We start from the raw sequence: 21,859 nt of genomic DNA, 5'->3' as shown, positions 1-21,859 counted from the left end.
CTGACAGAAACATGTTTGTTCAGTAAACACACTTTCGCCCTTGTATATCCATCTACCATTTTTGCCTCAAACGGAGGTACCAGTTGCCCGAATGGGTACCTTGCATCCGTGGTGAGAACCCTGTTGTTCTAATGAGTATCCCGTTGTTCTTAAGTACTCAGTTGTTCTCGTGGGTGCCCCTTTGTTTTTGTGGGTGCCCCGTTGTCCTAGTGAGTACCTTGTTGTCCTTGTAAATACTTTGTTTTCCTAGAAAAAAGCTCTGTTGTCCTAGAAAGTACTTTGTTGTTCAGCTGAGTACCCCGTTGCCCGAGTGAGCACTTTTTTTGTCATAGTAAGAACCCCTTCCCTAGTGAGTACCCTGTTGTCCTAATTAGTTCCTTATTGCTTCCATTGTCAAGACTCTCCTATTACTCTTTGGGGGTGCTCAGCTAACATGTAATATTAAGTACCTTGTTTTTAATCAAGGATAGTCTGTCCCATGAGTGAGCAGTTGGACTGTCCTCGCATGAGAGTTGGTCTTCTTGCGAGTACCAGCTAACTTTGCGAGTAGACTGTCTAGAGTCGTCCTACTTCCCTGTTGAGTTAGTATCTAGTGACATCCTATTCTGTGAGTGTCTTAGTGCCATCCTACTGCCCTGTTGTGTTAGTATCTCGTGCCATCCCGCTGCTTTGTGTTTGTATCTAGTGCCATCCTACTATCCTTTTTTGCTGGTATTTTAGTGCCATCCCGCTACCGTGTTGTGCTCCAAATACAGGCGAGAACCATCCTACCGTGTTGTCTTAATGGCTGCTTTTTTGTAATCCTCTCCTACCTTTCTGTACACATTTAATTCTCCATAGTATTTCCTTTCCAGGCTCTTGTGCTGGGGGCTTATATGTGCACCAATCGTCTTTACAACAAGACTCAGTAACTGAGTGGGTTTTCAGGTATCTACCACATTCTTGGAAGTAACAAAACTTAATCAGACTTTTGTCATGACTTCCATTGCATTCAGTTATCTCCAGTAAGTCTGATCCTTTTCCTTTCATTGATTGCTTCTCTTCCCATCACAATGCAAACTGCTGTGCTCATCCATTGTACTTGTATGGCCCTTATGTCAGGAGTTTGCATTCATGAGATTTCCATGGTTCTGAGTGCCCGTCACCTCATCTGTTATTTTTTTTCTGTGCACCACACTTCACCTGTCTTAAGCCAATCTAATCCATGGCCATGCAGCTTCATCCTTTCTTGATTAAGATAGCATGGCAGTGTTCTTGGAGCTTATAGTACATCTGGGCATCCACTGTGTATGTAACTTGTTAAAGGGTGACATGGCTTTGTTTTGAAAAGTGTATCTGTCACATTAAACCCTTTACTTATGAAGATAATTCTGTTCTCTAAATTTTTAGGCATTTACAGTAACATACTAAAACGACTGTTTCCAGGGGAAAATTTTGCTGTTTATTAAAGGTTTAAGAAGCTTATTTCTGTGCCAGCTTAAGACCAGAGCATGAGGATATTGACCATATCAGGTGAAGAACACAAAAGACTAATTAAACTAAATCCTGTCCTTAGTGATTATGGACACTGAGCAGCAACATTGAGATTATAGTGTAATTTATAAGTAAACTTTCATTCATGCCTTTAAAACAAACTTGAAATCTCTGCCACTTCTGCATTGCCAAAATTTAATTTGTTTTTGATAAAATCTCTGAAGAATGACTTTCACTGTAGAACTTTAGTCACTAGACAAGACCAGTGAACACTGCTTGATAGTTGCACAGTGTCATAATGTGCAGTATGTCTGCTGACCACATGTCTACAGGCCTCTACTTGTACTTATCATTAAAGTATTGCTTGTTCTGATGAGGATGATGATGTACAGTGTTTTCCACAGTTCTGGTATGGACCACTTACTTGTAACTCTTGTGCTTTATGTTAATCAACATGGTGCAGTTATTAGTATTGTTAAAAGTATGATATGTAGAAAAGTTAATGAAATTTAGGTAAACTTGTAGTTTAGTCATGCTACAAATCTGGGAAAATAGATTATTTTGCAATATTAGTGTATTGTGTTGAGAATAAGAATACTACGGGAGAGAGATTAAGATTATCCTACTGCTTTGATTTTGTTGCTAGTCAGAAGGGCTATGAAATTAGGGAAAGTATGGCACTAAATAATGAAAAAGTAGGTGAAATACATCTAGAAATTCAGTGGACCAATGAAAATTTCACCTAATGTTGCCTAGGAGCCAAAATATACCTTGCTCAGAGTGTTATAGTCAAAGTGTAACTTTGTTATAATTGTCTGCTGCATCCTGCCAAAGGAATTATGTGCGCTGAATTGGGGTCATGTGTTGAATCATGATTAAAGGCACACAAGTGCACAAACGTCCCAGCATTTGTATGCGGACGTGAGACCATAATCATCACATTTTTTCTGGTAACATATGTTGGCTGCTAGGGGAAGTAAGAGGTTTTCATAAGTTTTATTGACAAATGTAAGCATTTCCCTTTAATATTAATCAACCTGAAGTTTTCCCTGATCTTCACAGCCTCTCACTATCAATTTCTGGAATAAAGAAATTATCCTCATTATGTTATGTTTCAATGTACTGAATTCATGACTACAACTACAACTTTATCCAGATTTATTATTTCCAGTTAATTAATGTGTTTTGGTTGCAGAGACAACACCGAGACCAGATAACTTTGTGGATAAAGACTAGATTATTGGTCTAAGTTGTTGAATCTCATTTGTAGATGGAATATTTAATATCATAGATATTTAAAGTTAAATTTAAAGAATATGTTAAGAGATTGTTCTTATATTACTACATTCCATTATCATGGATTATATTTCTTATGAGAAGTAAGTTTCTTGTCTGATAACAATTATGACTGCAAATGTTGTTTACATGAGTGGTATTAAGAATCTTATGGATGTTAATTGTTGAACACAAGTACCTTACAGCAGATTAGTGTAAATCAATACTATATTTCTAACTAATTCTCTTTTGAATTATGTATTTCTGGATCCAGGGAGTTCAGTTATGAACTAATTGGAATTATCGTATGCAATTGGTTAATCATATTTTTCTATCATTATAATGTATTCCCTACTCAGGCATATTATGTTGTCCTTTATGGTAAGAATATCAACATATTCAAATGGCATAAAAACTGCAATCTGCTTTTCATGATCTTTTGTACAGAACATAAGAGGATGTCAGTGTGAATAAGCTTTGTAATATCTATGTAGTTAGGCCACTTGAATATGTGTTACTGTATATATTCCAGATTGGAAAGTGAATTTCTGAATTATGAACGATAACATAATGAAATATGAAAAAAAAATTGAAACTTAAGAAGTATATGCATGTAAAACAAAAAAATACTGATTACATTCTTGTTTTCCTCTCTTGTCAAACACCAATGCATTTTGACAAAAATGTTTTAAGAGCAAGTCTTGTAATCTCCAGCAGAATCAATGCTTCCATACTAATGTAATTTGCTTAATATTTTGTGTATTGGTAGAGGCTACCCTGCTGTGAATACTTTCCCATTGAAGAAGTTATACTGTGTATTTGAAAGGCAAAAACTATCATCACCCTTCTTTACTTTGGGGTTTATCAGTTGCATATGGCACCTCTGTTGATGCATACACATCCTCAACCAAATCCTGTGTACTCAAACACATCCTGCTACCCTGAAAAGATTGACATGTTCGGCGAGGTATGGCTTGGAAAATAGACAAAAAAGGCAACATTCATTCACATTCCGCCTCTATCTGTCATGTGTAATGCACTGAAACCCCAGCTCCCTGTCTACATCTAAGCCCCACAGACTTTTCCATGGTTTACCCCAGACATTTCACATGCTATGGTTCAGTCAATTAACAGCATGCCAACCCCGGTATACCACATTGTTCCAATTCATACTATTCCTTGCATGCCTCTCACCCTCCTGTATGTTCTGGCCCTAACCACTCAAAATCTTTTTGACTCCATCCTTCCCCCTCCAACTCAGTCTCCTGGTTCTACTTTCCCTCAACCTCTTACACGTGTATCCTCTTTGTCAATCTCTCCCCACTCATTCTCTCCATATATCCATGCCATTTCAACTCGCCCTCTTCTGCTCTCTCAACCACACACTATTTCCACACATCTCTCTTACACTTTCATTACTTACTCGATCAAACCACATATCGTCCTCAAACATCTCATTTCCAACACGTCCATCCTCCTCTGTACAAACCTATTTATAGCCCATGCCTCGCAGCCATATAAAATTGTTGGAACTACTATTCCTTCAGACATACCAATTTTTACTCCCTCACACTGACTCTTTTGCTTCCATTCACTGCTAAGTCCAGTCTCAGATATCTAAAACACTTCACTTCCTCCAATTTTTCTCCATTCAAACTTGCATCCCAATTAACGCGTCCCTTAACCCTACTGAACCTAATGACCTTGCTCTTATTTACATTTACTCGCAATTTTCTCCTTTCACACACTTTTCCAAGCTCAGTTTCCAACCTTTACAGTTTCTCGCTCAAATCAGCCACGAGCTGTATCATCGGCAAACAACAACCGACTTGCCTCCCAGGCCCTCTCCAAAACTAGCACTTACCTCCCTTACCACCCCATCCATAAATAAATCAGACAAGCATGGGAACATCGCCCACCCCTGCCACAGACTGACCTTCACTCGTACACATGACTTACATCCTTGATAAAAACTTTTCATTGCTTCTAGTAGCTTTCCTCCCACACCATATACTCTTAAGACCTTCCGCAAAGCATCTCTATCAACCCTATCATATGCCTTCGCGAGATCCATAAGTGCTATATACAAATCCATCTGTTTTTCTAAGTATTTCTCACACGCACTCTTTAAAGCAAACACCTGATCCACACATCCTCTACCACTTCTGAAACCACTTTGCTCCTCCCCAATCTGTTACTCTGTACATACTTTTTTTTTTTTAATATACTTGATCGCTATTTCCTGTGTCAGCAAGGTATTACAAGGAAACCAATGAACAGCCCATCCACTCATATACACAAATATATACATAAACACCCATACATGCACATATACATAACCTATACATATACACACGTACATATTCATACTTCCTTGCCTTCATCCATTCCTGGTGTTACCCTACCCCACAGGAAATGGCAATGCTATCCCCTGCTTCACCAGGGGCCTTCCACAAAGCATCTCTCTCGACCCTATCTCTGCCTTCTCCAGATCCATAAATGCTACATACAAATCCATCTGTTTTTCTAAGTATTTCTTGCATATTCTTCAAAGCAAACACCTGATCCACACATCCTCTACCACTTCTGAGACCCCTCTGATGCTCTCTCCATGCCTTCACCCTCTGTCTGTACCCTCCCATACAATTTACCAGGAAAAATCGACAAACTTGTGCCTCTGTAGTTTGAACACTCGCCTTTATCCCCTTTGCCTTTGTATAATGGCACTATGCATGCATTCCGCCAATCCTCAGGCACTTCTTCATGATCCATGCATACATTGAATATCCTTACCAACCAACAACACAGTCACCCCCTTTCTTAAATTCCACTGCAATGCCATCCAAACCTGCTGCCTTGCCGGATTTCATCTTCCACAAAGCTCTTGCTACCTCTTCTCTCTTAACCAAACCATTCTCCCTTGGCCCTTTCACTTCGCACACCACCCCGACCAAAACACCCTACATCTGCCACTCTGTCATCAAACACATTGAACAAGCCTTCAAAATACTCACTCCATCTCCTCACTTCATCACTACCTTTTATCACTTCCCCCTTGCCCCTTCACTGCTTCACATTATTTACCTCCTTCCAAAACCTCTTTTTTTCCTCCCGAAAGTTTAATGATACTCTCACTGCAACTCTCATTTACCATCTTTTTCAACCTCTGCACCTTCCTCTTTACCTCCTGCCACTTATTTTATACATCTCTCACTCATTTGCACTCCGTCCTTGTATCATCAAAACGCCTCTTTTCTCTTTCACTAACAACTTTACTTCTTCACCCCACCACTCGTTAACCTTTTTAATCTGCCCACCTCCCACCTTTCTTATGCCAAATGTGTCTTTTGCACATGCCATCACTGCTTCCCTAAATATATCCCATTCCTCACCCACTCCCTTCACATTGTTTGTTCTCACCTTTTACCATTCTACACTCGCTATCTCTTGGTACTTCCTCTCACAAGTCTCCTTTCTGAGCTCCCTTATTCTGGGAGCGATGAAGAATGTTATCTTGGAGAGCAAAAATGGGTATGTATGAAGGAATAGTAATTCCCACAATATCATATGGTTGCGAGGCATGGGCTATAGAAAGGGGTAGTACAGAGGAGGGTGGATGTGTTGGAAGTTAAATGTGGTGTGAGGTGGTTTGATTGCATAAGTAATGAAAGGGTAAGAGATATGTGTGGAAATAGTGTGGTTGAGAGAGTAGAAGAGGGTGTGTTGAAATGGTTTGGACATAGAGAGAGAGTGAATGAGGAAAGACTGACAAAGAGGATATTTGTGTCAGAGGTGGAGGGATCAGAAAAGCAGGAGACCAAATTGGAGGTGGAAGGATGCAGTGAAAAATATTTTGATAGGGGTCTGAACATACAGGAGGGTGAGAGGCGTGCAAGGAATAGAGTGAATTGGAACGTTGTGGTATATCCGGGTTGGTATGCTGTCAATGGACTGATCCAGGGAATGTGAAACGTCTGGGGTAAACATGGAAAGGTCTGTGGGGCCTGGATGTGGATAGGGAGCTGTGTTTTCAGTGCATTCCCGCTAGAGACTGAGTGTGAACGAATGTGGCCTTTTTTCTTTTCCTGGTGCTCCCTCACTGACACAGGAAACAGCAATCAAGTATAATGTTGCAAGAGGTCACAGTGATGTGTGATGTATATGCATAAAACCATGAGTTAAGTGAAACACGCACTACCTCGCTAACATGTTAAACAGTGATCAAGGTTGATCGAAGCCCCTGGTGTAAGCAAGATAGTGCCTGGAAACGGACATCCGCACATGCTCATTCTCTTGCTGTCGTATAATGCACTGAAACCACAGCTTCCTATCCGCATCCACGCCCCACAGACTTTTCCATGGTTTACACCGGACGTTTCACATGCCCTGGCTTGGTCCATTTATACTTGATTGCCATTTACCGTGTGAGGTAGAGTCAAGAGGCATAAAAATAAAGGACAAATCTCCTACTCGCCCACACTCCAACCTGTGTATCAGCAGGCAGGAAAGATATTTGTGCAACACTGTACAGTACCAAATAGAGAGAAAAGGTGAATGTTTAAAATGTTGATCTAATCACAGCAGTGGATACTTTAGGAAGAAGGACTTGACTATTACCCTGCCCTCTAAAGGAAAGAGCAGTTGAATTATGCATGTATTATACTGGTATCCTTGAACAGGATTATCATGACACACAGGAGGAAGGTAGAAATGGAGTGTAAGGGAAACTGGAAGAGGGTGAGGTGAATGTTTGGAGCAGAGGGGAGAGAAACCGAAGGATAAAGAAGGGAAAAAAGGTACATGGAATGTGGAAAGAAGGCAGGAAGAAGTGGAGAGAGAGGGCCCCTAAATGTAATATAATGGTATAAATGTGTCCAACAGAAGGAATTAAGAAAAGGACAGGATCAAAACACAGGTAATAATAACAGTGGCTACATACTTGGGAAGTAATTAGAGTAAAACAAAACAGATTTTCACGTTATGTATTATGTACAATAAAATAACAAAATATCTCTGTACAGACGTCCTCCCTACAGAGTGGAATTTCGTACAGTGCCGGATGAGTGATACAGGCAACTATAAATGCACATACCATGACATAAATGCAGACAATATCGCTAAATGCAATGTCTTCTCTGAGTCAACAACTGACTGAGGTGTTTCGTAATATTGATGTTGGTAAATTACTTTTGATCCAGAAGCTTTATGGAATATTAAAATATTTACATTGATTTAACTAAATAGCTTTAGTAAATCTAATAAAAAAAAATTCATAAAGGCTTTGCCAGAGGAAAAATGCTTTCACAGCCTATGACTGATTATCTGGAGTACTAGTGATAAAGTAAAATCTTCAATACTCTTCTGATCTTTGTATAAAAGTATAAAATAAAAAAATTAGATTTACTAATTGTTACACCTTGATTACATGATATGAATACATGAGTTTGTCATAAGTAAATCTGTAACTAAATTTCTGCAACATGTTTACTTGCATGATCGAATTGCTAGATTATATCGGGACCATCAAAATATTGAATTGCTGAAGATTGATGTACAAGTAGAGCCAGATATGTGATATATGATCATATCTTTACATTTGCAAGTTACACTACTATACCTGAAACTTTTATGATTACAAACCTATGTTGAAATCACCTCAGTCATGTCACACTTCAAAATATGGTAGTTCTGCATGAAATAAATGAGTCTACAAAGAACTAAAATGTAATGCATCCTAATATCAGGAAAGTATTAACACATTGGTATATAAAATGTGTCCCTGCTGGTCATGGGCTTTGTAACAAAAACAAATGGATGACATACCACAAAATGACAAGTTAAGAAAAATATACATATACATCAAAGAAAAATTTTAACATTGCTACAAGCAAAACTTCCCTCTCAAATGGTTTACAGTAAGCCAATGTATGATGTAAACCACAAATGAAAAATTCTCCAGATTATCCCGTCACTTTTTGTTCCTTGTTATTTTGTTTGGTGGAAATGTTACATGCCTCAGCTCTGTATACTGAATGCTCCTGGAAAATGTGTGAGATGAAACTTATCATTATACATGAATGATCCATTCACAAAAGGTGTCCATTAATGTTTTCCTAAATTCTGACAAGACAGTTACCAGTCATTCTTGCCCTATTTATACTTCTGATGCCATGAACTCTTAAGGTATTATGACGTATTTTCATAAAAGCATTCCGTATATAAAAGCCTAAGTGAGGACTTGTTGGCCATCTTGATATGATAAGGAGGTAGAGATATCTAAGCTCTTGAGATCACCATCTGTGCACTCTTATTATTTAGAAGTCTATAACATCAAGACCTGGATATCTAGTTATATTAATAAACAAAATCACATAAAGAGGATGCAATACATAAAAAACGAAATTGAATCTTTTATAAAGACAATTTGATTTATATTCCTTATGTTGTACACAGTCTTATTGCTGTTCAAAGCCAAATTCTGCTGAACATTACAGCATATCTTGTACACTTGTGGCACCAGCAGCAGAACAACTGATTTGCCAATACCAACAGCAAAACTTAGAATAATGGCACGTGCCCTTGTGCTTTTGGTTGGGTAACATTCATAACAATAGCCTATGCCATTCACCTGTGATATCAGTAGCTTATTACTGCCACACAGGAATCTGTAGGGCAATTATCAGCTGAAAATTAGAAATAACAAGTCTGTGCTGTATGCTTCTGCTACCTGCAGAAGTATACCTAATGTAAGAGGTCACCTTGTTGGGCTTATATTATGCATCCACAACATGACTATATGCAATTATAATGATTACCATATACCACAGACAATCACTTTCCCACAATGACAATGATGAAAGAAAGACACAGTTACATGGACAAAACGTAACACATGACAAATGTAATGATAAGATGATTCTATCAATACTTTCCTCCTCTAGAAGAAAGAATACACATACAGCCAAATTATCGCATGATATACAACACATTCATACCAAGATAGTGTACTACATACACAAGAGAACAAAATACATAAAAAGATTGCTAGTAAAATAAAGGAACAGCAAACAGATTTTATGCCTGGACGGCCAAGTTTTTTTGATTGAGACCAGAAAAATTTTTGATATCTTACCTATCACAGTAACAAAACGAATGCATGCATCTGTACAGTATATAACTAATCTTGGAATTTAAAATTGTAATTCTTGCGAAACAAAAGAAATGGATATTTAGCCCTTTAAAGAAAGCTGCAAGCCAATCAAACCAAAACTAATACAAAAGAATAGCATTAGTAAAGCACAATAATAAACAGATTAAATAGTGCTCTCAGGCTTCAATACAACTACTGTACATTAATAAATAAAATTGAGTGAGTAATGCTTCACAGGTCCAGATTCATGGCACACGAGCTTTGCATGGTGAAGGAGTACAGAGACTCTCCTTCTTGTGGCCTTAATACTTTAAGAACAGCAACAGTCCTTCCTCTGCTATGGGAACTCCACTTGTGCCCTTTCTCACTAAATCCAACTTGTTGTGGAGAAAAACTGCAGCCAAGATCTTTCACCAAAAATTGGAGAAAATATAATCCTCTTCCCTTATCATGTGCATGTATGATTAACCACTGTATTCCTTCTCAATCATGCACCTCTTTATTTGTCTCTAGACACTGCTTTTGTACGACCATTATGTCTCAAAATGGAGCATCTTAACTTTACAAATAAAACATTTTCCTTACCTTCCCCATGACTGTACAGATATATTCTTTAACAATTCACATTTTACCACAACTTATCAAATCACTTGTTCATTTATTAACTGAATATCTATATGTTCATTAACTAACACAATTTTGTGACACAGATATCAAAATTCATTAGCTGTTTTCCTGACTCTGTGCTTATTCCACTTTATATTCAAGACTGTCATTCTGAGCAACAGATATTAACTGCTAAAGATTCAGTTTCCATTTAAGGTAATCATATGAAGGCCTTATTCACCCTAGAAATCCATATTGACCCTGCCTCCACTACTGTATATTGTGGCATCACAGTCATCATACACAATGATTACTGACACTCACCACCACGTAATCCTTGTGGTGTTTGTAGTCTGTTCAAATATCCACATCACTCCCTGATTCCTCATTGGCTTCACTACTGTCTGGGTACCAAGCTACATCACCAAGACAGAATTAGGCTAGTGACCCAAGGAACATGATGAAAGCAGGTAACATATAAATAGTGATGGCACGGTGGAGAGACATTGTCTTTTTGGAAGCAGCAGATGGTGGTTGGTCTGGTTCACCCTTAGGAATGGTACGATCAGGTGGCTGATTGGGCTTGCTTGGAGGCTCATATGGACCATACGAAGTAGGATGTTTTTCTGTTTTAGGAACATTAACTTTTCCATAGTTCCCAGATCCCTCTAGGTCATCCATTTCATTCCAGCCTCCACCAGAACCATCCCTATCATAGTCATCATAGGCATTTCCAGATCCAGCATGACCCTTTGCATGGTCTGGATATAATTGATACATATCCTCATCATCACCATATCCGTAGTCGTTGTCAGAATTACGAGAGCCTATTTTAGCCTTTCCACTAACAGCATACGCATCCTCATCATCGGGTGGATAGTGGCCAACATAATGATCCATGCCATCACCACTGCCACTACCCTCATCGCCCAGGACTTCCTCGTCACCTGAAGCTTCCTCGTCTTGTTTCCCTCCATTGGTTAGCCATGATTCTGTAAGGGTTGCACAAGTGATTGTTCAAAGCAGGCATGGACTACACACAAAATGGGATCAAAACTAGAGATACATATGGGGCATTTGTGTTAATGGCATGGACACCTAATCTGGATGTGGCATAAATAATAAGTGTGAATGTATGTACCATGAAGCACTAGATTTAAATCTAACAAATTCCATCTATCGATGATTTAATCCTAAAGCAAGTTTTATTCCTTTGGCGTAAAAAAATACATGGGTAACACTGATACCCTTCTCATAAACTTACTGCAGGGGGTAGCGATACTGTTTCCTGTGGGACGGGGTAGCACCAGAAATGGAAGAAGGCAAGCAAGTATGAATATTCACATGTGTACATGTCTATGTATGTGTAGGTATATGTTGATATGTATATGAATGTATATGTGTGTGTATGGGCATTTACATATATATATATATATATATATATATATATATATATATATTTTTTTTTTTTTTTTATACTTTGTCGCTGTTTCCCGCGTTTGCGAGGTAGCGCAAGGAAACAGACGAAAGAAATTCCCCAACCCCCCCCATACACATGTACATACACACGTCCACACACACAAATATACATACCTACACAGCTTTCCATGGTTTACCCCGGACGCTTCACATGCCTTGATTCAATCCACTGACAGCACGTCAACCCCTGTATACCACATCGCTCCAATTCACTCTATTCCTTGCCCTCCTTTCACCCTCCTGCATGTTCAGGCCCCGATCACACAAAATCTTTTTCACTCCATCTTTCCACCTCCAATTTGGTCTCCCTCTTCTCCTCGTTCCCTCCACCTCCGACACATATATCCTCTTGGTCAATCTTTCCTCACTCATTCTCTCCATGTGCCCAAACCACTTTAAAACACCCTCTTCTGCTCTCTCAACCACGCTCTTTTTATTTCCACACATCTCTCTTACCCTTACGTTACTTACTCGATCAAACCACCTCACACCACACATTGTCCTCAAACATCTCATTTCCAGCACATCCATCCTCCTGCGCACAACTCTATCCATAGCCCACGCCTCGCAACCATACAACATTGTTGGAACTACTATTCCTTCAAACATACCCATTTTTGCTTTCCGGGATAATGTTCTCGACTTCCACACATTTTTCAAGGCTCCCAAAATTTTCGCCCCCTCCCCCACCCTATGATCCACTTCCGCTTCCATGGTTCCATCCGCTGACAGATCCACTCCCAGATATCTAAAACACTTCACTTCCTCCAGTTTTTCACCATTCAAACTCACCTCCCAATTGACTTGACCCTCAACCCTACTGTACCTAATATATATATATATATATATATATATATATATATATATATATATATATATATATATACATATATATAGGCGACTAAAAGGGAAGGGAGCGGGGGGCTGGAAATCCTCCCCTCTCATTTTTTTATTTTAATTTTCCAAAAGAAGGAACAGAGAAGGGGGCCAGGTGAGGGTATTCCCTCAAAGGCCCAGTCCTCTGTTCTTAACGCTACCTCGCTATCGCGGGAAATGGCGAATAGTATGAAAAAAAAAAAAAAATATATATATATATATATATATATATATATATATATATTTTTTTTCATACTATTCGCCATTTCCCGCGATAGCGAGGTAGCGTTAAGAACAGAGGACTGGGCCTTTTTTGGAATATCCTCACCTGGCCCCCTCTGTTCCTTCTTTTGGAAAAAAAAAAAAAAAAAAAAAAAAGAGAGGGGAGGATTTCCAGCCCCCCGCTCCCTCCCCTTTTAGTCGCCTTCTACGACACGCAGGGAATACGTGGGATGTATTCTTAATCCCCTATCCCTATATATATATTTTTTATTTATTTTGCTTTGTCACTGTCTCCCGCGTTTGTTAGGTAGCGCAAGGAAACAGACGAAAGAAATGGCCCAACCCACCCCCATACACATGTATATACATACACGTCCACACACACAAATATACATACCTATACATCTCAATGTACACATATATATACACACAGACATATACATATATATACATGTACATAATTCATACTGTCTGCCTTTATTTATTCCCATCGCCACCTCGCCACACATGGAATAACATCCCACTCCCCCCCTCATGTGTGCGAGGTAGCGCTAGAAAAAGACAACAAAGGCCCCATTCATTCACACTCAGTCTCTAGCTGTCATGTAATAATGCCCGAAACCACAGCTCCCTTTCCACATCCAGGCCCCACAGAACTTTCCATGGTTTACCCCAGATGCTTCACATGCCCTGATTCAATCCATTGACAGCACATCGACCCCGTATACCACATCAATCCAATGCACTCTATTCCTTGCCGCCTTTCACCCTCCTGCATGTTCAGGCCCCGATCACTCAAAATCTTTTTCACTTCATCTTTCCTCCTCCAATTTGGTCTCCCACCTCTCCTCGTTCCCTCCACCTCCAACACATATATCCTCTTGGTCAATCTTTCCTCACTCATTCTCTCCATGTGCCCAAACCATTTCAAAACACCCTCTTCTGCTCTCTCAACCACACTCTTTTCATTTCCACACATCTTTCTTACCCTTACATTACTTACTCAATCAAACCACCTCACACCACATATTGTCCTCAAACATCTCATTTCCAGCACATCCACCCTCCTGCGCACAACTCTATCCATAGCCCACACCTCGCAACCATACAACATTGTTGGAACCACTATTCCTTCAAACATAGCCATTTTTGCTTTCCAAGATAATGTTCTCGACTTCCAAACATTCTTCAAGGCTCCCAGGATTTTCGCCCCCTCCCCCACCCTATAATTCACTTCCGCTTCCATGGTTCCATCCGCTGCCAGATCCACTCCCAGATATCTAAAACACTTTACTTCCAGTTTTTCTCCATTCAAACTTACCTCCCAATTGACTTGACCCTCAACCCTACTGTACCTAATAACCTTGCTCTTATTCACATTTACTCTTAACTTTCTTCTATCACACACTTTACCAAACTCAGTCACCAGCTTCTGCAGTTTCTCACATGAATCAGCCACCAGCGCTGTATCATCAGTGAACAACAACTGATTCACTTCCCAAGCTCTCTCATCCCCAACAGACTGCATACTTGCCCCTTTTTCCAAAACTCTTGCATTCACTTCCCTAACAACCCCATCCATAAACAAATTAAACAGCCATGGAGACATCACACACCCCTGCCACAGACCTACATTCACTGAGAACCAGTCACTTTCCTCTCTTCCTACACGTACACATGCCTTACATCCTCGATAAAAACTTTTCACTGCTTCTAACAACTTGCCTCCCACACCATATATTCTTAGTACCTTGCACAGAGCATCTCTATCAACTCTATCATATGCCTTCTCCAGATCCATAAATGCTACATACAAATCCACTTGCTTTTCGAAGTATTTCTCACATACATTCTTCAAAGCAAACACCTGATCCACACATCCTCTACCACTTCTGAAACCACACTGCTCTTCCCCAATCTGATGCTCTGTACATGCCTTCACCCTCTCAATCAATATCCTCCCATATAATTTACCAGGAATACTCAACAGACTTATACCTCTGTAATTTGAGCACTCATTCTTATCCCCTTTGCCTTTGTACAATGGCACTATGCAAGCATTCCGCCAATCCTCAGGCACCTCACCATGAATCATACATACATTAAATAACCTTACCAACCAGTCAACAATACAGTCACCACAGTCACACCCTTTTTTAATAAATTCTTTCTTTCAAACCATTCGCCATTTCCCGCGTTAGTGAGGTAGCGTTATGAACAGAGAACTGGGCCTTTGAGGGAATATCCTCACCTGGCCCCCTTCTCTGTTCCTTCTTTTGGATGGATCATTCTTTGTCTTTACATATATACACATGTACACATTCATACTTGCTTGCCTTCATCCATTCCCAACACTAACCTCCACCACAGGAAGCAGCATCGCTACCCCCTGCTTCAGCAAGGTGGTGCCAGGAAAACAGACATAAAAAAATGCCACATTCATTCACATTCACTCTCTAGCTGTCATGTGCAATGCACCAAAACCACAGTTCCCTATCTACATCCAGACCCCACAGACCTTCCATCCCACAAGCCCTGGTTCAGTCCACTGACTGCATGTCGACCCCAGTATACCACATTGTCCCAATTCACTTATTCCTTGTGACGGCAAGTTTGGATGGCACTGAGGAGAATTCACTAAGAAAGGGGATGACTGTGTTGTTGATTGGTTGGTAAGGATATTCAATATATGTATGGATAATGTTGAAGTGCCTGAGGACTGGTGGTATGCATACATAGTGCCACTGTACAAGGGCAAAGGGGATAAAGGTGAATGTTCAAACTACAGAGGCATAAGTTTAGTGAGTATTTCTGGGAAATCATATGGGAGGGTTTTGATTGAGAGGGTGAAGGCAAATACAGAGCATCAGATTGGAGAAGAGTAGTGTGGTTCCAGAAATAGTAGAGGATGTGTCCATCAGGTGTTTGCTTTGAAAAATATTTATATTTTTTTTTCATTATACTTTGTTGCTGTCTCCCGCGTTAGCGAGGCAGCACAAGGAAATAGACGAAAAAATGGCCCAACCCACCCACGCCAATATACATACCTATACATTTCAACATATACATATATATATATATATATATATATATATATATATATATATATATATACATATATACACATGTACATATTCATACTTGCTGCCTTCATCCATTCCCATTGCCACCCCGCCACACACATGAAATAGCATCCCCCCCCCAGTGAAGTAGCACCAGGAAAAGACAAAAAAGGCCAAATTCGTTCACACTGTCTCTAGCTGTTGTGTGTAATGCACTGAAACCACAGCTCCCTTTCCACATCCAGGCCCCAAAAACCTTTCCATGGTTTACCCCAGATGCTTCACATGACCTGGTTCAATCCACTGACAGCACGTCAACCCCAGTATACCACATTGTTCCAATTCACTCTATTCCTTGCACACCTTTCACCCTACTGCATGTTCAGGCCCCAATCACTCAAAATGTTTTTCACTCCATCCTTCCACCTCCAGTTTGGTCTCCTGCTTCTCCTTGTTCCCTCCACCCCTGGCACATGTATCCTCTTTGTCAATCTTTCCTCACTCATTCTCTCCATGTGTCCAAACCATTTCAACACACCCTCTTCTGCTCTCTCAACCACTCTCTTTATTACCACACATCTCTCTTACCCTTTCATTACGTATTCGGTCAAACCACCTCACACCACATATTGTCCTCAAACATTTGAAGAGTGTGTGTGAGAAATAGAAAAACAGATGGATTTGTATGTAGCATTTATGGATCTCGAGAAGGCATATTACAGGGTTGACAGAGATGCTTTGTGGATGGTCTTAAGAGAATATGGTGTGGGAGGTACGTTGCTAGAAGCAGTGAAAAGTATTTATCAAGATGTGAGGCATGTGTACAAGTAGGAAGAGAGGAGAACGATTGGTTCCCAGTGAATGTTGGTCTGCGGCAGGGGAGTGATGTCCCCATGGTTGTTTAATTTGTTTATGGATGGGGTGGTTAGGGAGATAAATGCAAGGGTTTTGGAGAGAGGGGCAAGTATGCAGGCCATTGGGGATGCGAGGGGCCTGGAAAGTGAGTCAGTTGTTGTGACGATAAAGCTCTGGTGGGTGATTCAAGTGTGAAACTGCAGAACTTGGTGACTGAGTTTGGAAAAGTATGTAAAAAGAGAAAGTTAAGAGGAAATGCGAATAAAAGCAAGGTTTTAATTAGGCTCAGTAAGGTTGAGGGACAAGTTAATTCGGACGTAAGTTTGAATGGAGAAAAATTTGAGGAAGTGAAGTGTTTTAGATATCTGGGAGTGGACTTGGTAGCGAATAGAACCATGGAAGTGAAAGTGAGTCACAGGTTGGAGGGGGCGAAGGTTCTTGGAGTGATGAAGAATGTGTGGAAGGACAGAATGTTATCTCGGAGAGCAAAAATGGGCATGTTTGAAGGAACAGTAGTTCCAATGATGTTATATGGCTGCGAGGCATGGGCTATAGACAGGGTTGTGTGGAGGAGGGTGGATGTGTTGGAAATTAAATGTTTGAGGACAATACGTGGTGTGAGGTGGTTTGATCAAGTAAGTAATGAAAGGGTGAGAGAGGTGTGTGAAAATAAAAAGTGTGGGTGAGAGAGCAGAAGAGGGTGTGCTTGAAATGGTTTGGACATATGGAGAGAATGAGTGAGGAAAACTGACAAAGAGGATATACAGGGTGTCCCAAAAAGATTTACTCACTTTTTGACAACCTATAACTCACTGAATTGTTTTTCTTTTTTCAGGGTCAATTGGATCTGAAAAAAGAAAAAGTTCAGCGAGTTATAAGGTGTCAAAAAGTGAGCACATTTTTTTGGACACCCTCGAGTTATAGGGTGTCAAAAAGTGAGTACATTTTTTTGGACACCCTGTACATGTCAGAAGTGGAGGGAGCAAGAAGCGTGAGACCCTAAACTGGGGATAAGGGAGAAAGAATACTTCCCACATATTCTCTGCAGGTTGTGAAAGGTGACTAGAGGCTGGAAATCCTCCCCTCCAGAAAGGGAGCAGAGAAGGGGGCCAAGTGAGATATTTCCCTTTTTAGGCTCCTCTGTCTTAACGCTACCTCACTAACGTGGGAAATGGTGAATATATACAAAATAAAAAAATATATTTATTTTATTTATTTTATTTTTTCATTTTGCTTTGTCGCTGTCTCCCGCGTTTGCGAGGTAGCGCAAGGAAACAGACGAAAGAAATGGCCCAACCCACCCCCATACACAATGTATACACACACACGTCCACACATGCAAATATACATACCTATACATCTCAATGTACACATATATATACATACACAGACACATACATATATACCCATGCACACAATTCACACTGTCTGCCCCCATTCACTCCCATCGCCACCTCGCCACACGTGGAATACCTTCCATAGGGATAGGGAAGAAAGAATACATACTGCCCACATATTCCCTGCATGTTGCAGAAGGCAACTAATAGGGCTGGAAGTCCCCCCATGTTTTACTTTTCCCCTAAAAAGAAGATTAGGAGGCCAAGTGAGGATTTTCCCTCTAAGGCTCAGTCATCAGTTCTTAATGCTACCTCACTAACACAGGAAATGATGGATGTGTATGAAAAATAAAATATGAGGCAATAATAAAGGAAAATAACTTAAGAAATAGATAACCTTATTCTCTCTACCAGAATCCTCTAATAACCAGATAAATGATGTTAAAGTAATGTTTCCTGAAAATTATCATTTCCAGTATCAGGGACAAGTTGCAAAACTTGGGAGTAAGTAGTTTCCGCATCAGAATTATGCCTGGCTACTGCTACCCAGTGATTTAATTATCCAATGTTTGTGAGAAAATCAATACAATGATGCCAGACACGAAAAATTTTAAAATATTCAAAAACATGTGGGCAAGTGATTGTTTGACAGAGCAATCATTTACAAGAATAAATCCAATATAACTATACTTAACAACTATAATAAATAATTTCATGGAAAGCAAAGTTTTGTTGGAGAAGGTAGCAGAGAAAGTGGATGGAGTAAACACCCCTGTTCATTCATTCCTCCACCCCTTCCTCCCACTTATAGTGGCTATACAAACTGTAATGCACCGAAACCACAGCTCCCTATCCACATCCAGGCCCCACAGACCTTTCCATGGTTTACCCGAGACGTTTCACATACCCTGGTTCAGTCACTGAGAGCACGTCAACCCCGGTATACCACATCATTCCAATTCACTCTATTCCTTGCACGCCTCACACCCTCCTGTATGCTCAGGCCCCGATTCCTCAAAATCTTTTTCACTCCATCCTTCTACCTCCAATTTGGTCTCCCAATTCTCCTTGATCCCTCCATCATTCTTTCCTCACTCATTCTCTCCAAATGTCTAAACCATATCAACAAACCCTCTTCTGCTCTCTTAACCAAACTCTTTTTATTTCCACACATATCTCTTACCCTTTCATTACTTCCTATCCTCCCCAGCCACCACAATACTTGCCCATTGGGCATAAAGAAGACAACATTTACTTAAAACAGCAGGTGATAATACTGCAGTATTGTGCTAAAATAGGCTGGAGGAGGGAGAAGCCATGTTCTGACAAATTCTTGTGAAAGTTCATTCTACAGTAAGCCACACCAGAACTTTTACAATTTTGTTCAGGGGAAAATGTGTGGTTTATGTTCAAGAAAATACAGTGATGTGATTGGTAAAAAAAAGTTTTAGAGAAGTTTTTAAGTGAGCTATCTTGTTCTGAATGAATTAAAGGTAACATAAAAAGAAAATTGGAGGTGGAAAGATGGAGTGAAAAAGATTTTGAGTGATCGGGGCCTGAACATGCAGGAGGGTGACAGGCGGGCAAGGAATAGAGTGAACTGGATCAATGTGGTATACCGGGGTTGACGTGCTGTCAGTGGATTGAATCAGGGCATGTGAAACGTCTGGGGTAAACCATGGAAAGCTGTGTGGGGCCTGGATGTGGAAAGGGAGCTGTGGTTTCGGGCATTATTGCATGACAGCTAGAGACTGAGTGTGAACGAATGAGGCCTTTGTTGTCTTTTCCGAGCGCTACCCCGCACACATGAGGGGGGAGGGGGATGGTATTCCATGTGTGGCGAGGTGGCAATGGGAATGAATAAAGGCAGACAGTGTGAATTGTGTGCATGGGTATATATGTATGTGTCTGTGTGTGTATATATATGTGTACATTGAGATGTATAGGTATGTATATTTGCGTGTGTGGACGTGTGTGTATATACATGTGTATGGGGGTGGGTTGGGCCATTTCTTTCGTCTGTTTCCTTGCGCTACCTCGCAAACGCGGGAGACAGCGACAAAGCAAAATGAAAAAAAAAATAATAATAATAAAAAGAAAAATAACAATCAATAAAAAAGATATAGAAAAGGATAACATAAACAGAGGAAAAGGATAACACATATGGAAGAATGATAAACAAGATTTATGAGCAGGCAACATTCCAAGACTCCATTCGTAAGCTGATTTGTTCTTAAGTTGGAAAATATAAAGAAATACTAAAAATTTGCATAAAATTAGAGTAAATACCCATACCTGCTCATAATGATGTAATATACATTGTATTCTGAAATAAATGCAATTCATAAAACATTAAAAGAACTTACATTTAATAAAAATATGCACATTTACATAGTTCCATGATTCATACGTATGGGTGACTGTTTGTATGTTGGATGGAGAATTCACTTGGAATCTTTCTGGAGCTCATTCATAAGTAAAGGTATTACCAGGTCAAAATTTTCATTTCCTGGGACAGTTTATATTCAGAAAAGCTCAGTTTGAGATGCTACAGAGTACAATTACAAAATTAAAGGGAAAGCAGAAGAATGTGGGCAAGGAATTCTCCCTTTTGACAAGATGTACCTCACATAAATAAAACCAACTGAAGTAAGGTCAACAACAATTGTCATAAAGACAATTCTTCAAGTAGATGGAAATACACCTAAAACAAATAAGACAAATGCAATGTCAGCTGACTATCTACTCTCATAAAGCCACCATGATCAAGTTTACATCATACTGCTTGATAATGCTTTATACAATAAAAATACTATGGGAAGTTTCTAGCTCTGTTCTGCAAGTATGGTAAGGCCAAAAGGTTGTACAGCAATATAAGCAACTTATGTCATTATAATGAAAGTTGAAATGCATTCCTCTTCTCTCATGCACTGAAACAGCACTCCTTACCCTCATCAATCCAGGAAACATCACGCCCCTTGTATGCCTCCTGAAGTTTACTGGTAATCACTTTTAGACGCATGATCTGCTCATCCATATCAGAGCTATGATGTAGCTCAGTAACATTAAGGCCACTTTTTCCCTCATATCTGTAAAGTTACCAGTATGAATCAATGTCATGAATAACCTGGTTAGAAATACCAACACTTAATATCAAAGTACTTATACATGCTCAGGATAATTTCTTCTATAAAAAAATATATTGTAATGATTTTGCCAGCTATTCCACATAAAGGGATAAAACATTATATTGCTGACTAGTTTCTTTCTGACATTATTTTTCCTTGCACTACCTCTGGGTTACACTGCATTAAGCAGTGATCAGGGGTGGAGATTGGGGCTCCAGTTGGGGGTTACAAAGGTCGGACTAGGTTTTAAATGTTTTAACTCAAAACTTAGCTGAGATTTAGAGATGACAAAAAAATTAATTCTCCTATGACTGTGACAAAACTTAGTGGAACTGGAACTGATTATTTTACCCCTCCCCAGAACTGAAATTTATGTAGATCTCTATACTATCGAAA

The 21,859-nt window shown here is 39.8% G+C and overlaps 2 protein-coding genes across 8 annotated transcripts in view; one reads left to right on the top strand and one right to left on the bottom strand.

Moving 5' to 3' along the window:
• Window positions 1-8,585, top strand: part of LOC139756146 (MFS-type transporter SLC18B1-like) — a 30,540-nt gene extending 21,955 nt beyond the window's left edge. For 2 of the 4 annotated variants that reach the window (XM_071675289.1, XM_071675288.1), the window contains one exon: window positions 855-8,585. In XM_071675289.1, coding sequence (XP_071531390.1) covers window positions 855-952 — 98 coding nt within the window. In that variant the 3' untranslated portion in view covers window positions 953-8,585. Of the gene's footprint in view, window positions 1-840 lie in introns of all 4 variants that reach the window. The other 2 variants (XM_071675290.1, XM_071675287.1) reach the window with 1 other exon arrangement.
• The window catches only part of dlp (glypican dally-like), a 336,501-nt gene continuing 322,358 nt past the window's right edge, over window positions 7,717-21,859 (bottom strand). For all 4 annotated transcript variants that reach the window (XM_071675291.1, XM_071675293.1, XM_071675295.1 and 1 more), the window contains exons 9-10: window positions 21,285-21,424; window positions 7,717-11,496 (exon numbers count right to left, since the gene is read on the bottom strand). In XM_071675291.1, coding sequence (XP_071531392.1) covers window positions 10,940-11,496; window positions 21,285-21,424 — 697 coding nt within the window. In that variant the 3' untranslated portion in view covers window positions 7,717-10,939. The remainder of the gene's footprint in view (window positions 11,497-21,284; window positions 21,425-21,859) is intronic.

The sequence above is a fragment of the Panulirus ornatus genome, chromosome 20, assembly GCF_036320965.1.
Source record: "Panulirus ornatus isolate Po-2019 chromosome 20, ASM3632096v1, whole genome shotgun sequence".
Classification (NCBI taxonomy): Eukaryota; Metazoa; Arthropoda; class Malacostraca; order Decapoda; family Palinuridae; genus Panulirus; species Panulirus ornatus.
The sequence above is the reverse complement of the archived record's forward strand: the minus strand, read 5'-3'. Positions and strand labels throughout refer to the sequence as shown.